This window comes from Zootermopsis nevadensis, unplaced genomic scaffold (genome assembly GCF_977971745.1).
Source record: "Zootermopsis nevadensis isolate Lab colony 2312 unplaced genomic scaffold, Znev_1.0 Znev_ptg000007l, whole genome shotgun sequence".
NCBI classification, from domain to species: Eukaryota; Metazoa; Arthropoda; class Insecta; order Blattodea; family Termopsidae; genus Zootermopsis; species Zootermopsis nevadensis.
The window spans coordinates 6,417,551-6,434,693 of record NW_028259139.1 but is presented as its reverse complement, the minus strand read 5'-3'; the positions used below and the strand labels follow the sequence as shown (position 1 = coordinate 6,434,693).

General features: G+C 34.9%; 1 protein-coding gene across 1 annotated transcript; it reads right to left on the bottom strand.

Moving 5' to 3' along the window:
- Nucleotides 1-154: 154 nt before the first annotated feature.
- On the bottom strand, nucleotides 155-14,143 carry LOC110826520 (sodium-dependent nutrient amino acid transporter 1-like). The gene is made up of 13 exons (XM_022057228.2): nucleotides 13,680-14,143; nucleotides 10,104-10,322; nucleotides 8,883-9,002; nucleotides 7,430-7,712; nucleotides 6,595-6,820; nucleotides 5,799-6,069; nucleotides 5,101-5,204; nucleotides 4,475-4,664; nucleotides 3,869-4,045; nucleotides 3,065-3,164; nucleotides 2,190-2,366; nucleotides 1,569-1,648; nucleotides 155-1,195 (listed from the first exon to the last, which is right to left on the bottom strand). The coding sequence occupies exons 2-13, from the start codon at nucleotides 10,134-10,136 to the stop codon at nucleotides 980-982; spliced, it is 1,977 nt and encodes a 658-aa protein (XP_021912920.1). The 5' UTR covers nucleotides 10,137-10,322; nucleotides 13,680-14,143; the 3' UTR covers nucleotides 155-979.
- Nucleotides 14,144-17,143: the final 3,000 nt, after the last annotated feature.

The window sequence follows — 17,143 nt, the reverse complement described above, 5'->3', positions numbered from 1 at the left end:
GCTGATGAAAAACTTTAAAAAGTGAAGTATGCCAGGTCCTATCACACTTTGGAGCCTGCATCATATTGTTTACAAGTGTTACCATAGGAACGCCCAATTACAGTGGAACAGGTTTAAATAAAAATCAATACTAAGTTCTTTAATAAACTTACTGTAAATTTAAATAAGTATATATTTAGTCTATAATGCATAGTTACAGAGACCTATAATACATTAATAGTAAGTGAAGTATGAGTTTTAAGTCAGTAATTTATGTTCAGAAATGGCAGTTTTTGGTAATGGCTTCTAATGTGTATGCACATACCAATACAAATCTGGTTAATTTCATTTAATAATGGTTAGTTTCCTGACTCAAAAATTAATTTAATTAGTGTTCTCACACTGGAAATGCAAGTACCACAATCAATACCATACTGGGAAAAGTAAGGTAGTGCCAAATGGAGGACAAAAACTGAACTAAACTTCACATATCACATTTGTTCATAAAGATAAATTTTAACTGATTAACACTGTAATGAATGTATAAAAAATATAAAATACATTTATTAAATTTGTTTTTAATATTTAAACTGGCAATGTAAAAATCAGTTCATGCATCTTTATTGTAAGTATTTAAGATAAACAAAAATTATTTTTGGTTTTACATATAAAGGTTGATAAAATTGTTCTAGCTAAAAAATTTGAAATGATTCAACAATTTTTCACAAAACTCCCCAACTTTAAATTAAATTAAAATTGGGTTATCTGTTCTTGAGTCAATTCTTGTGTACAGTGTATTTTACAATAATAAATATTTTAATTTCAGTAGGCATTAATTATAAAACCTGTAGAGTTAATTAAAATAAATCTTAATTATAATGTAAATATGAAACATTGTACACTTGAAATATGGCAATAATTTATGTAAAAATTATGTACATAATGCATCCGCTGATGAGTGCACAGCACTCTGATAACTAAACCTGATGTGGTTAGCACATCAATACCTATCAGGTAGACTGCTGGATTCAACGAGTCTGCTTCTTGCTGGTGAATAATCAAAGAATACCCGAACAAACTTCTGCCATAGTGATTCATCTTCTGAAATAATTTCAAGTTCTCTCCTCCTCTTTTCTTTGAAATCCACCCACTCTTTGTACACCTTAACATTTTGTGGACGCCATAGTTCTGATGGTTGAAATGCAGACTTTATTACCTGAAATGAAGATAAGTTCAATATTTTTGTTACATTTTGAGTACAATGAAAGTGTATAATTAAATCTAAGGCTTGAACTCTGAAGGATCATTCTGTTACTACACTACATGACTATATCTAAAATATCAAGAGGAAGTGGAATTCTAAGAGCAATTATTTACAGAAATTTTACAGCTGTTTAAAAGTTTGTGAGAAAATCAACAAATACTATATGGAAAGACAATTTATTACAAGCTTAATATTGAAAATTAGTCTTTCCAAAGATGTAACCATACTAAAGATATTCTTCCTTAAACTAAATAAGCATTTGCATTTAACTTCTCATTCATAACACCTCAATACATTATTATGAACCATGTTTATCATTACTGACCTCTCTCCTCTTAATCATAGCAATTAATGCCCAAACAGGGAACTGGATCACTCCAAATGCAAAAAGAATCCAACCAAAAGCTAAAAAAGAAACAGTATGTATTAATATATGAAAATATTTAATGGAATGAGACATTGAAATATTTATCATCTACTTGATGTAGCCACTTTCGGAACGTATATAAATATTGTCATATCCTCTACTGAAATGTCAAAACTTTTGAATAATTATAATCATGTCACATCTGTTTGCTTTACACTACAAACTGCATGTGAATAGATTTAATTATTTCTCATGAATAAATGTTATACCCATAATTAAAATATTAGGGTTATGTGGAAATGGAAAATAAATAAATAATTTTCGGTGTTAGTAACCTCAGCAACTCTGCTTTGAATAAAACAAAAGTTGTGCAGTGTAATATGTACAAGACAAAGTAAGGTGTATAGAGTAAATGAGGTTTCGTAACACAGTATTCATATTTTATCACTGATATTTATAAATTTAATTAAACTTGATACAAATTTGTTGGTTAAAATATGCAGTTCTATGTTATTATTCTTGGTTGTTCTTCAGTGAAAGTTAAGTACATTTCTTCAATTGGATTTTAAAACTACTTACCATAAGCAGATGTTGGGAAGAATTTGTCCTGATAAGTTTCTGGTTTCATGATAGCTATGGCATATACAAGGATGGCAATCATCAAAACTGGTGTTATGATCCCCCAACTCAGTCTCCAGTATGCACTAAGTTTTCTACCAACCATAAACTCCACATCATTACAGAAGTTATCCACACCTGCAGAAGACCAGATATTAACATCATCAGTTGAAATTTAATGGCGGTCACCATGAAATATTTAAATTATACATTAGCCGAACTTAAACCAGAGTTTTATGTCACTATGTAGGTGCCACATCTATTTCACATTTTCAGTATTTTCATCCATTCATATGAGAAAATTGTCAAGATTGTGAAGATATTTGATATCAACACTGAATACGAAACAATTTTCCTAGAAAGTAAAATTTCAGACCAAAATATTAGTAATGATAAATTTGGGTGTAGTGAAGAGTAGTTACAAGATGTTGTGCCTCATATCTGTATTTTTGACTGGATAGGGGATGATGGATGTTCACTCTACCATAACTGAGATCTAGTTGACAACAGCATGGAAGATCAAGGACAACTGACATTATCAAGGCTTATCAAGAAACAAGGGTAGGATCAACCTCATACAGAGGTCACAGCATCCACTAATCCACTGGATGCAACACACACTGACAAAACAGTCATCATCCTTACTGATATGTACCCCATAATAAATTATGGTAATCCATGCAATGATAAATATTAATTATACATATTACATAAGTCATTACTTTAATGGACAAAACAGTACAGCCTACCCTGAAACTAGCAGAAGTCAATCATATCACTTGGCACATAACAGACTGTTATTCAAATTCCATTTGTCATGTTTAAAGAGAACTTACCATAAATCCATGCAATTCCAATCACTTCAATTGTTCCCAGGATGAAGACAGTGAAATTTGTACCATAAAAATCTACCAGAGTCAAAATGTATTGACCACCCTGAAAAATCATGAAGTAAAATGTCAGGTGTAATATCAAGAATGTTAAGTGAGTAAAGAAAACAGACTTTTTTCAGCGACAGTGAGTAACTGGTAACAGTAAATACTGCAGGAAAAACTGCCAAAGACTTGTTTTATTTCATGCAATATTTTCAGAAAAAGACAGAGATTGGAGTAAAGAATTTGTGGACTGGTCTCGAACACCTTCGTTGATAAAAGTTTAAAGTGAGTTGTTACTCATCCACAACATAAAACATTCATTTTACATCAAATATTTTCTGAGGATGTCTTGAAGGTGTTTCTCCTCTAAATATTTCTTTTATAATGAGATGCAACAGGATATGCGATGTTTCAGTTTTGTTTGTTATGGCAACAGGATCAATCATTTAAAAATGCAGTGGGGGAAGGTGATATCATTCAAAACAGGATATGTTTAGTGTGCTATAAATAAAGTCTTCAAATTCATAATCCTTTGACTATTTAATTGGCGATGTTCTGTATTAGTATAACACTGAAAAGTTAACCTAGAATTAAAATCTGGCTGGCATCCCAACAGTACAGGGGTTCAAATGATAAAGATGAAGTATATCATTCAAGAATTGTTATCATATATCAGGTGATATCAAATTGAAACACTGATACTGAATTTCCGAATAGCAGACTAAAGAATGGAATTATTTTTTCAACATATTTAGTTTGACTTACTGGTGTAATGTAGACAAGTCCAACAAGAAATCCAAAGATACAGATGGCTAGAGTTACCATCCAGTATTTGAAATGGGGAAACTGGTCACAGATTACAGAGACGACAGCTGCTGCGAGGGCCACAGCACTGCCAATCCCTAGGGTGTACAGCATTAAGAAGAAGACCACTGAGAAAAACTGAAATAAAAAATAAATCATCAGACAATAAAATTCACATTCAGTTTCCACATTCTTGGTTATTGAATATAAAAAAAAATAATGATAGTTTTGAATTCTAATGTGTTAGAATTTAATAAGTTTCATGTTACTTATTTCAGGACCTTATCCCATAATCCAATGAGGGTTTGTTGGGATGCGTCATGTAAAATAAAGTTGCCATGCTACACGCTATGGAGGCACAACTATGGTGTTACTGGCTGTGAATTTTCTGATTCTATTACAAGAATTATCTAATTTACAACTCCAAAGAATGGCGTAGTCTATAATTTGAAATAAAGTGTCTGGAAGCCCTAACAATTGTATGACAATGTTATAATACAACTTTAAATTCTATAATATTGCTGCTGGTCAAACTAGGTATCAATCTCGACAGTAAATGTCACATACCTGAGGCACAACATCAAACTTGGCTATAGCATCAGGGTACGACACAAAAGCGAGTCCAGTGCCCCCTTGAACAACTTTCTCTATATCATTAATTTTGAGTTCATACATCAGGTTTCCTAGGATGGAAAAGATTGTGCAGCCAGCAAGCAGACTGGTAAATGTGTCCAGTGTGGTTACAATCATGGCATCCCTATAACAGAAAGAGATTATTACTGTAGAGAAACAAACTTCGTTGTTGCTAAACTACATTATTATTTTTATCATCCCCAATCATCACCTCCACTGCTGACATAATATTGTAGAGAAATCGTACAAATTTAAATATGAGCTTAAGTAATTACAATATACAGACATTTTTATAAGTCTACTTTAAAATTCTTAAATGAAAAATTACTCTAAACAAACTAATTGTTTTGTTTTTTCTTTCTATTTCTTACACTGTAATAAATCCCAAGCTTAATTCACTCCTCTTTTTTACTGTTAATTAAAGAGGAAGAAAAAGTAAATAGAAATAATGAAATAATAACACAGAGTTCATGCTTCATGACAGGGACAGTTGTAAAATGAAGATATGATGGACGTTAGACTTCTAAATGACTGATAAGTTATTTTAAAGAAATGCTTACCTGTAGACATTATGGCGAAAGTCATTATATGATGAATACATGATAATAGGTCCAAAGCAGATACCAAGTGAAAAGAAGGCCTGTGTCACAGCGCTGTACCACACCTAAAAATCAGGGGGAAAAATCTTAGTTTTGCTACACAAAGCAACGCTGTTGTTCAGTGGTTTTAGCAGTGCTTGTTTGTAATTCAAATATTTAAATTACGTAAAATTTTAATCTAACAAATTTGGAAATTTATGCATATAATAACAGTTCTCATACATTTCCTACATTACTGAATACAGATTTTTAATTTATGAACAGTTTAAAATTCTGGTTGATAAAATTTGATCAGTCTCAACCCAGCCATTCTCAAAACATTTTTCATTCTGACAGATACTGAGTGAAGTTTTCTTGATATGTAAGCGTGTAGGTCTTCGTGCAGTCCGTTACTATCCAATTTTAATAAAAATTCAAATGTGTTGACAAATTGTAGGAAAAATCCCCAGTTTCCAATTTTATGAATATCCGTTCAGTGGTTCTTCAGTTGTCACACATGAACAGACAGACATGAATAAGATAATAAGCATCTTCAACACACAGCAAGTGCAGCGATAACATTCAGGTCTTTAATACATCTGCTTCATTCAAACAAATCTTTATCCAAAGTGCTCCTTAGTCAGCCAAATACTGAAAGACTTAAAATTGTTTCAACTTACTATGGGATCCAGCAACTTGTCCCATTGGGGCGTAATGAAGAAAAGGATACCATCGATGGCACCAGGCAGGGTAGCGCCCCGAATCAGTAGCGTAATCATCACCACATAGGGGAAAAGAGCTAGAAAATACGCTGCCTTGCCCGAACTCTTCACGCCTCGTACAATAACCAGAAAAATTGTTATCCAGGAAAATAGCAGACACAGGGTGAGACGCCAGTCTGGGGCTCCCACGCCATCTTCTATGGAGTCTGGCTCGTTCAAAACATATTTGCTGCAATATGGGGAAAAAAATTATATAAGCATATTGTTACACTGTCAAGATACATACGCCACATGATTCATTCTTGTTTACGCAGTAAAAATAAATTATGTCAACAAACAGGTATTTATTTTCAAAGCCTGGAAATATGTAATGTACGTATGACGGAGATATGTATGTTTGTCTCTCACTCTCTCCCTCTGTTTGAATTCCTTAATTATTGACTTACTGAGTGGATTTGAATAAAATTATGGCAGGTGAACTTATTCTTTGAATTTATTGATTCATTACAAGTCCTACTTTACGTGAAACTAAAATCAGACTCCCGAAAAGTGGTCAAACATATAAATCATTGGTAGATTACATAAAACACTGACCAGAATTTATCCATCTCAAACATTTTTCAATACTTGCTGAATATTTAATAAAAACAAGAAAAATACTTTCTGATTTCTGTGCTACGATTAAAATCAGAAAAGACCTGAATTAACCTTTCAGGATATTATGAATTTAATTTTATTACCAATAGGTACTCACTAAAAGTATAGTTCAGAAGAACTCTTATAGCCTGTGACATTTGCAGTGCCACTGTTATTGTAATCTCCTTTTTTTGAATCAATGCACATATCCCATTCTTTATCACAGGTTGACCATGGCAGATCAGACGCAAATGACTGCAAGAAATAGAAGACTGTAAGAGCCATTAATGAGCAGTAGTAAGTGAGCACTAGGGCCGTGCAAAACATCTGTCCAAAGCCAAGACCTGAAAAACAAAGACAAAAAGTAGTTAAATTATACGAAATTTTGCCTTTTCAATATATGGGTGATAAATTTTCTGTTTAGAATGTTCTAAAAAAAACAGGATTACTTTACAATCCCATTAAAGTCCAATGGCAATTATATGTCCCGCCTGCTTCAACTATCGATAACATTTCGTATTTATGCGTTTTGTATGTTTCTCGCCATAAACAGTGATTATTTCCTTAAACAGCAAAAGACAATTGATTTTTATAATGTTGGAGTGTTTTCTTTGCGGTACGGACTGAATTCTTGGTTTGAAAGGGTTAATTTTACTCTAAAATATAATATTATAAAATTTTAGAACTTTAAATAATTAAACTAAACAGAACTGACAATATAAGCTGATGAAAAAATATTTATTAGTTGAAAACATAAATGTTATTAAAGCATAAGTCACATGTTGATGCATAAATAAATGTAAGAAGGATCTAAGTGTATTTACCTTCTTAGGCGAGTGATTGTGGAAGAGCTCGTTACTTGCCTTGCATTTTATTTTATTTTATTATTTTTATTACAAAAGTTGGTACAAATTTGGTTCACGTCGTGATGATTATACCGTGTCTCAACTTACCTTTCAGTGCTGGTGAAACTGCCCATGCCTTTACAGGTCCTCCAGATATAAACTGCCCTATAGACATTTCCATGTAGTACAACGGCTTGCCAATAAGAAGCAATACCACGATGTAAGGTATGAGAAATGCCCCTCCACCATTCCTGAAGGCAGTGAAGGGAAACCTCCAAACATTTCCCAGGCCGACTGACATGGCAATGCACGACATGAGGAACTCGACTCCATTTGACCACTGTTGACGTTCTGGGCCATCTGAAACCTCCTTAGAATTTTCTATCCCACCCTAGAAAACATAAATATTAAGTGAAAGCTTAGAAAATAGTCTGTTCTTCTTGCAGTTTTGTACGAAATACCTATGAACGTACTGTCATGTAAAATCAGGGAATTAGCTATCTATTTTAATATTTATTTTAGACAAGTTAAAAAAAATCTTAAAATGTATTTTGCTGAAGCTTTAGAACAACTATTTAGGCTTTATGCTGAGTTAATGTAAGTCAATTATCTGTAAAACAACACAGCACCAAAAGCATCTTATCGGTTATAATAAAAATGAGAACAATTGAACCGCAACGAAACATTGTTTTTGTGTTTTTATGAATGTATTTATTTATGGTAAAATTTTCTTAGATAGTTGTAATATAAATGGAGTGTCAAGGTTAAGTGTGTATGCATGTGAACTGTATTAGCTGGCTCTAAACTGACCCATGAGAAGATCCATTTGTATCTGAAATAATGATCTTCAATAACTCGACAGAATGTCTTCAGTTGTTTCTAAATAATGTCATCTTGTCAATGGAAGGCTGTGTACAAGATGATAATTAGAAATTATCCCTTTTTTATGATTCGATATTAGTAGAAATTGAAGACTCCAAAACACTTATATCCCCAGAAAAAGTACAAAAGGTATTCACTAAGTAAGAAAATAAATAAATTGCTGAGGAAATTTGACAATTTGATGCTAAATGAGGCAGCTTCCAATTAATTTACTATGTTTTTTGAATACGAATGCTGTGTAGTTTTGTTACAGTTTGCTTCATTTTTTAAAATAATTCGACATTATTCTCTGAATCTGTCAACTCCATTTGAAATTTCTTAAACACTGTTTCAACATTTACTTGATAGGAAAAAGATGTCTCGTGTTTTTTAAAGTCTTGTAACTTGTAGTTGAACTTCACAAAGCAAACATTTGAAACCAAGAGCACAAAGTTGACTACAGTAGAATAAACAATGAATGGAATAACTATTTAAAATTTTAAAAGTTGTAGCACGAGTCTATTTTTAAGAAACCCGCCAAAAAGTATGTTTTGTGGGCGACAGTCAGCGTGTGAGTCACAGGTTACACGCGCCTTGTCAGATGTTAGGTGCTAATTACTTGTAAGAATAAATGGAACTTTACCTTCAATTCAATGGACTTTAAAGTATTTTTATTTACTTTAATCCTAATAATACATACCAAACTTCCTTTTTCAGTCTGTGCAGAAACTGCAGGCACTTCATTTGATGACGAGAACTTCTGTTGTGCGTCAAATTGACCCAAATCATTTTCATATGCTACATTCACTCTACCAAGTTCCTATAATGGTAGAAAATTATTTCAGTGTCAAACATTAAGTAATTTGACTTCATTACAGTGAACAGTTAGGTGTATGCCAAGCCATTCTTGACTTACAACTAGTGCAAACACAATTTGATATTTCGTATTCTACACTACTCAAATCTATTGTTGCAAATCTAATCGCACTATACATAAAACACTCAACAGAGTCATAAAGGATGTTTCTGTGAATTTTCTTACATATTTATTGCATTAAAAACATTTCCAAATAAAAGTTGTAAATCATAATGACATACATAAATCTTTTGGGGCAGGAGAAAATTTTTTGGTGTTGATAAATTTCTATTTGAATATCATGTGAGGCACTGGTCATTCTGGACCAATCACATCGAACGGACTGATGGGAATGGTATCGCTATTATGCTTTTAATTTATGACTTTCGTGAAAGCAACGCATAAAAAAACCCAGGAACAATTGCAAAAGGAAATAAATTAGTTTCCGAGAACTGGAGAGGAAACGGCTAAGGTCAAGAGTTTAATCGGGAACCTTCCTCTCCTACACGTTTTTCTCTTGTCGAGGCAATGAACTTGCAAACCTAAAACTGACCTGTAGGAGCCGAAGGAATGGAACTTGTTAAGAATGCCCCAAGCTAGACGTGCATCAGAAACCATGAGAGCGTTGCTCTCTATGGTCGAATGTAAAGTAATAATGAGAAATAATTTGGCGTCATGCGGATGGGATGTATTGCCTATTATTTTCATAACAAACATTCTGTCGATTATTACGAAACTGCGACCTGAGAAAGGGTAGAATGTGGTATTCTGATTATATTTATTGTAATTTTTCAAAGCGGCATTTCTAATAAAGACAAATTACCCTGTGCGAACTTTGAATTCGTGAGCCAACCGTAGAGAGTGAGAAGTCCAAAAACCTAATAACCAGGTCTGCACAAATTGTTTGTATCAGCGCAGACCTGCAGTGAATATTCCTAGACAGACTCGTATCTATCTAGGAATCTTCTTCTACTAGTCAACATTGCGTCGAAACCCAGGAGAATAACAATGACGTCTTCACTGCCGTGAGAACGTCACATCTCTCACCCAACAATTGACACTCACCATTCCGTCTCTATTTTTAAACGTATTCTTCATTTTGAACTTTGCATATATTTTCGTTTTAGATGAATAACAACACCGTTATAAAAAAATGTCTTTTCACAAATTGAATTGTGTTTGATCACACACACTTTGCTGTAGATTATCTCAACACTTTCAGGTGATCGTTATCATCCGGTCATGTCAGGTACAACCGGAAACACAACAATGAAATCTGCAGTTCTGTAAGCAAAGAAATACATTTTTTATCACAAAGTTGCATGTCTTATTTATTTATCGGCGTTTTCTGGGCCGTAACCTATTATTACGTCTAACAGTAAGTTGGCTTTGAATGATAAAAGCGGATGAGGAGTTTAGCAGGAGATAGTCGTGGCCCATTTGAAGGTATTTTACCACCATTTGTTTTTAGGACGCTGAGGAAACCGCTGACAATTTATCTGGTCGATATAGATCGTCATGGGACAACAGCTCGTTCCCAGAATGCAAAGCGGAAACCTTACCTACTCATCCGTAACTTTCGGCAACAGAACAGCGAAATCGAGACTACTTCAGAACGAGAAATCAACTCAATTCTTAAACACAGAATATTTAAGCTTCGGCAACCGAACGGTGCTGTGGAATCGTTAGTACTTCCGCTTTGAATTCGGGTGGTTCCGGGTTCAGATGTCGACCCACAGACCGATATCATGCGAGGTTTACCTCAGCCTCTTTTTTGCAAGTACCAGATGGTACCTTTAATCAGGTCACGACCACATTTTTCTACATCTCTTCCACATTATATTACAGTTTTAATAATAAACGTATTTTGCAGATACTATTAAGTTTAATTCTAATTATTTCTTAAAACTACTAAATTACATTTAAAGTCATTTTATAGGTTATGTGGTCTCAAGTATCTCTGTTCAGACCACGAAAGGCTCAGAATAAAATATATTGTAACCAGTGGTACAAAGAAGGCTTCGAGTTTCATGAGTACAACCTTGGTCTGGTGATTAGTTTATAGAACTGGTATTCGAAGAGTCATCTTCCGGAACGTCAGGTAAACGCACATGAAATGTGTCACAAACAAATAAGCAAAGTCAAAAACCGCGCACAACACGAAGTTCAGAAGCGACTGCTCGTTTCAGCGATTTCATTCGTCAATCCGTTCGGAGCTCAGGGTAGAGCGGAACCATTTATGGGCTGTGCAAACATTACAATGATAAATATCGTGACAAATGCCATGTCTTTATGACGCTAGCATGTGTTAGTCCCAATTATATAACTTGTAACTTGTGAATGGCGTCCATAATTACACACACTTGTTTTCCTCCACTTTGTGTTTGCTGATTGTGTGTCTAGAAATCAAAAAACGTGTTTACAAGTTTTCATAACAGTTTGACATTGACATTTGTTAAGTCAGTTGGTTACAGCTTACAGCATTGAGCATGACTTTCTGGTATTTTTTCCTCTTTTGTATATATTTACGTTTATTTTAACGTTTTATTATAACAGTCGTTAATTAATAACTTATTTGTGATACAATACTTTAAATTGTAATTTTAAATATAATTTCATATTTGGTAAGGATATGCAAGCGAATTTTATAATTTCTGTCCTTGTATCTGCAACCCCCCCCCTCCTCAATTAACCTTTGAATAAAATTACAGGTGTTCATTTTTCAGGAAACTGGGCATTATGACATCAGAGACCACTCCGCAAAATAATTATATCGGATTGGAGAATATAAAATAGGCGAAAGACATTCGAAAAATATCAGTCTTTAGTGAAATGACATTTTTGAAGGAAAAACGACATCTTCAGCAACAATTATCCTGGCTTCACAATTTCCACCGCCCCCTTTCCTAACGCGCAGTGATTTTCTTTTGCTGGGTCAAGGTCGACTTGACTTTGAGGAAAACTGGAATTAAAAAATTAAATTCTGAGGTAGCTCGTAGTCGTTATTAGGATTTGAGGGGCAGCCCTGTTCGAATTTTCACTTCTTGCGCGTTATGATAGAAAAATGTCTTCATGGTGACAAAAATAAAGTATTATACCCTGACGCAAATGGAAGGAAGCTAGCGGAATATCACTGTCTTACGCAGCCACAATGCGCGTAGAATTCCTTAACCTAACTGGCGTAATGCTTTCTCTCTTGCCAAGCCAAAAGATTTCACCACTCGGCGCGGTAAGACAAAGTTCAGAAATCTGCTTCTGGCCTTATTGTTGGTACCTACGATTAGCACATTCATTGTGCTTATGTTGTGATCAGAATGTGACTTAGTGATTGATCCGAAGGTTATCGCTATATCAGTCCTTCTTCTTCTTCTTGACGCTACAGCTCAGGTCTAGCCTTGGCCTCGTCTAATACGAGATATTAGAAATTTTCTACGTAACCTTATTCTTTATACTGGGAATCAGTCTATCATAAGGATTCTGTAAGAACGTCGTATCCGTAGATAAATCGCTCATTGACACTTAACAATGAACACAAGAGTAGATTCAATTGTTATGAAAGGCAGTGAGGCTGTTAAATTAACCAGAAAATAATTAAATATATGCATGCATAAATAATTAATAACGTATGTAATGGCTCGACCTTGGTAACAATTTATAACACTTGCGATTAGAAAGACATGATTTGCAACCTCTACATAGTTTTCCGTCCTTTACCAAATAACAAAAGTTTCTTCTCGAACTAACGGACACTGTGTATGCAGTTTCTACCAGATAGTGAAAAGAAACTTAATATTTCATGTGCGTTTCGTAAGCACGCTTGACCAATTCAACAATTGTTCGAAGATGACTGTCTTCTGAATTGTTGAGACGTGTAGTCTGGTAGAAGTTTACGGACGTTTCAGAGGTCCTTGGTGCGTCCATCACCAGGACCTATGAAACGTCTGTAAATTTCTACCTGACTACACAGCGCAACAACCCAGAAGACAGTCATCTTCAGACTCACCGACAAGAAAACCTCAAATTCTACACAACAATTCTTGGTTTAGAAGTTCTTATCTCTTGCACATTGTTTATGTATTTCGATTACGCCATTTCAGATAAACGAACTGTATTGAAATTTATTACTGTCAATTCCTACTAAAATTTATCGATTAACTTTAATGTTCATCCAAACTGAACAAAAATTTAAGCAACTTAGTGGCTCAGACATTAAGTCCCTTATTTAGAACTTATTATTTGTGAGGCTTTGACTCACAAGACTTTTAGCTTTTACCTTTCACTCCTGAGCGAAGTACACATTTAGTTATAATTATCCTGTTGGTAACTCTTTCAATAGCATTGTTTGAATTATATTGGATATTTATTTTTTAACATACGCATACTTAAACAAAATGCATTTACAATTTTCAATTAGGCGTACAAACTATAAATGAGTGATTCGAGTTGATATATTCAATTACTGCAATGTAACAGGCGTATTACGTTGAAATCGGACAGTTTTTCTTAATGCATTTAAAATTTCTCCGTTAGAAACGAGGATAAATTCACACTTTATAAAGGAGATTAGTTTTACAAATAAACATATTTATATTTAACATACGTAAATGCACCATATTGTAAATGATAATATGATCTACTTACCAAATTAAATTCTTGAAGCTTAAAATGTCACTGTTGAAAGTTTGTGAGTAAATCCACAAAAGTTTTTAAAGTAATTAAATACGTCAGTAAGCCCAGTATTATGATCTAATTGTTGAAATAATAAAATAAGCTTTTTTTTTCTTTGCAGTACTTAAAACGTTGCTCAGTTGTGTACTGAATAAGGAGCACAGCGCTGTTTGTTGGTACAGATGTTCTGTTATTTGCAGACAGAGAAAGACAGACGAGGTGAAATTACGAAGTCTGTAATACGCAAACGTCGGTAGGGTGACCACTTTGTTGCGTGGTCTACCTCAGACTGATAGGAACAACTTCCTGATCCTCCACAACTTTAAACTTGTACTGACACAGTTCAGTGAAGGACAGCAATCGGAGAGGAGAGGAGAGGAACGAGGACAATCCGCAACAACCTTGCGATACTGAAAAGTTATTGCAAAGGCAGAAAACTTTATACTTTCACAAGAGGAAAAGAAGGAAGCGATGCAGTGGGAGGTGAACAGAACGCTGGATGATGAAATTTAGGGAGGCGAGGGACGTTGCGACTTCTTGAGACGGGATGCCGAGCTTGGGGGGAACACTTCAGAGTGACGTAAGATGGGAAATGGTAACGGCGTGAAATTTCTAATTTTATTATTCACACGTTGTTCGAAATTTAAAATTAATGTGTTTTCCACTCGGTGTCGGCATAACTCGGAAAATTGTAAATGATTTAGTTATCTCGTGAGGCTTCTTGCAAAATAAAATGTGCGCATACACGAGTTATCAGTTTGAATGGGCCATAAACGTAGTATAAAATAAAATTTCTTGTTGATACCAACTGAAAACTTTAGTATAATTTGGTGTTCTTACTAGAAAATTGTATTATATCTACTAAAAATGTATTTCTATTGATTACAGTGAATAAAGTGAAAACATAACATAAAATACTCTTTTAATACCACTGTTGACTAATGCCAATTTAGCTCTGTCGTATTCCGGTGCCCAAAAGCCACTATTCCTTTAACGTCACTGCCCAAAATGGAGATGTTACATTTTCACTGCTGTTTACACTCCTTCATGGCGTCTTATTCTAGCTCTACCTTTTCTTCATTTTCCGATAGGTAACCAACTCATTAATATTTATGGTAAATTTGCATCTGTAATTTGTTGGACATGACCACACCAACATAACCGTTCCTTTCTACACCAATTTCCACTCTGTATTTTTCGTTACCCTCTTAATTTATCTTATTTTGATGTTCCTAATGTTGTGCAACCCAGAAACATCCCCTGACCTCGGCAGAAAATCTATTTTAGTAGTCAGTAGTGCGTTAATCTTTTGGTGATATCTGATACACCTCCTATCCACTCTTAATTAGCCCTTCGTACATAACAACCCTTTAAAGCCGAGAGCTAATAACTACTTTAAAAATCAATAACACTGCAAGAGTAATATGAATTGACGATCGGATGATATTGACAGAGTAAATCTGAAGAACTCAGAGGAAAACGTGTCCCAAATTCAGTTTATTGATCTCAAATCCCACATGGACTGCTCTGAGCTCGAGCTCGGGTCTCCCTGGTGAGAAATCGGCCCCGAACCACCTGAGCTATTGTGCGGTCTCCCTCGTCTCCGTTCCCCTCGCTGTAATCGGGTTCCTGCTCGTTCAAACTGGATTTGTAGCGCATAAAGCAATGTGCTTTACGCCTACTGCTGTTTCATTGTTTGTGAGACCGTTTAATGCATAAATCAATCACAATGGTTGCTGCTAACAGGGTAATTGTGTAATGCGATGCCACATTCTTCGCAGAATCTCATTTTGTTAATACGTAAGATTTATAGGTTATGGTACTGACATTTTTACAGAAGACAAATTTAGATTTTTTTTGTACATTTTATATCAGCGTGATCAAAATTATCTGAGGTCGACAAACTTTACTTATGAATGTATTCATGTTCTAAGAATTGAAATATCCCTAGGAGAGATTTTACTCATTTTATACGGTGCTATGTTAGCGCGAAGAACTTGTGTGTTTGCAGGGTGACGCAGAAAGAAATGGGACATGCCCGAGGTTATACTTCCCCGTCACAAGTGGTTATGTAGAAAGTTTACATTTGAGCCTTTCACTTTCTAAATTCATTTATAGACCTTCTTATCCAGATAAGTTAATTTCAAACAGTTTCCCATCTAAGTTTGGAGTAGTGGTTTGCACTCATACTTTGTGATTCCAATCACGACTGAGATGCTGGATGTCTCAACTGAAATGTTCTGTAGCACCCTTCAGCCTCTCCAGACGAATTCTAGTGCAGAACGTTAAAATAGGACGCGAAAAACGTCTTCATATCCTTCACTAGAGCTAACCACAGTTAAGTCAGTACTTTGAAGTTGTATTTATGTAATGTGGTTGCAAACAGAATTAGGTACATCGTGAGTGAAGATTCATAACTATGTCGTTAAACACTGGAAGATTACTGTAAGTAGTCATTATTAAAACACGTAATTTAGACTGAAGATTTATACTTTGCGTTTTATGTCGTAGTAGTTACTTCGAAAGTTATTCAACGCGATAATTTCTTCCTCGAAGTGATGGCGATCAGAGGCGACGTTCACGTATTTCTTTAGAAGTGCAGTCTACTCAAGACGTAATAATACCGTGTGGTAAGGTCCTCGGTGAGGTTCAGACACATTGACTCAAATACCGGTCACTGCAGTGCGTCATGGACACGAAACGTACGTAATTAACGTCACGATAAAAAATTTACCACACGGGGAAAACCCGTCTTTCGTAGGACGAAGACGTCAGCGTTCACGTTTCAAGCACAGACCTGTTTGGTTTTCCTCTTTCACGAGACAAAAGAACATCTGGTAGATTGATTAGGGCTGTAACCTGCAGACCAGACATCCAGTCCGTGAAGAAGTAAAGATGTCCCACTATACGTCACATAGGCGTTTTTTTTTTTTTTTTTTGGGGGGGGGGGGGGTTATAGCTCCTATTCATTCTTAACTTCGGCATTAGATAGGTGTGAGTGGTCAGTATCATAACCCAGCCGCGGGAAAGGACCTCATACAGAGTGATTCTAAAAGTTAGGGCCAAACTGAAGGAGCATATAGAGGGAATCAGAGAGAACAACTTTCGAATGGGAATCCATGTCCTTCGAAGTTATCCTGAATCAGTCGAGGCCATTGAAGGTAGGGAAGTCTGATAACATACCGCTGTAAAAATTTGGTTTGTAAGATTGCTAATGTAATCCTTGTACATTAATAAAAAACAAAATTAAGCTAGTAGGAGAATAGCAAATTACGATTATTCTATTCCAAAATCACAGGTTAGTAAAAGAAAATAAAAGTTTTTCCCCCAAACCATTTTCACTGTGCAGTGTTTTATACATAATTCCTCACCCACAAACTCGCCAGATACGGAACTCCAAAATCTGTAAAGAATGTGGACGTCAAGAAAAACTGCAA

Excerpts from the sequence above, each read along its gene's own strand:
- LOC110826520 (XM_022057228.2), bottom strand. The coding sequence starts at position 10,136 with ATGAAGAATACGTTTAAAAATAGAGACGGAATG. Across the intron at positions 4,046-4,474 it reads AGTTTGATGTTGTGCCTCAG|TTTTTCTCAGTGGTCTTCTT; the intron begins GTATGTGACATT and ends TTTTTATTTCAG. Across the intron at positions 2,367-3,064 it reads TGGAATTGCATGGATTTATG|GTGTGGATAACTTCTGTAAT; the intron begins GTAAGTTCTCTT and ends GGTCTTCTGCAG.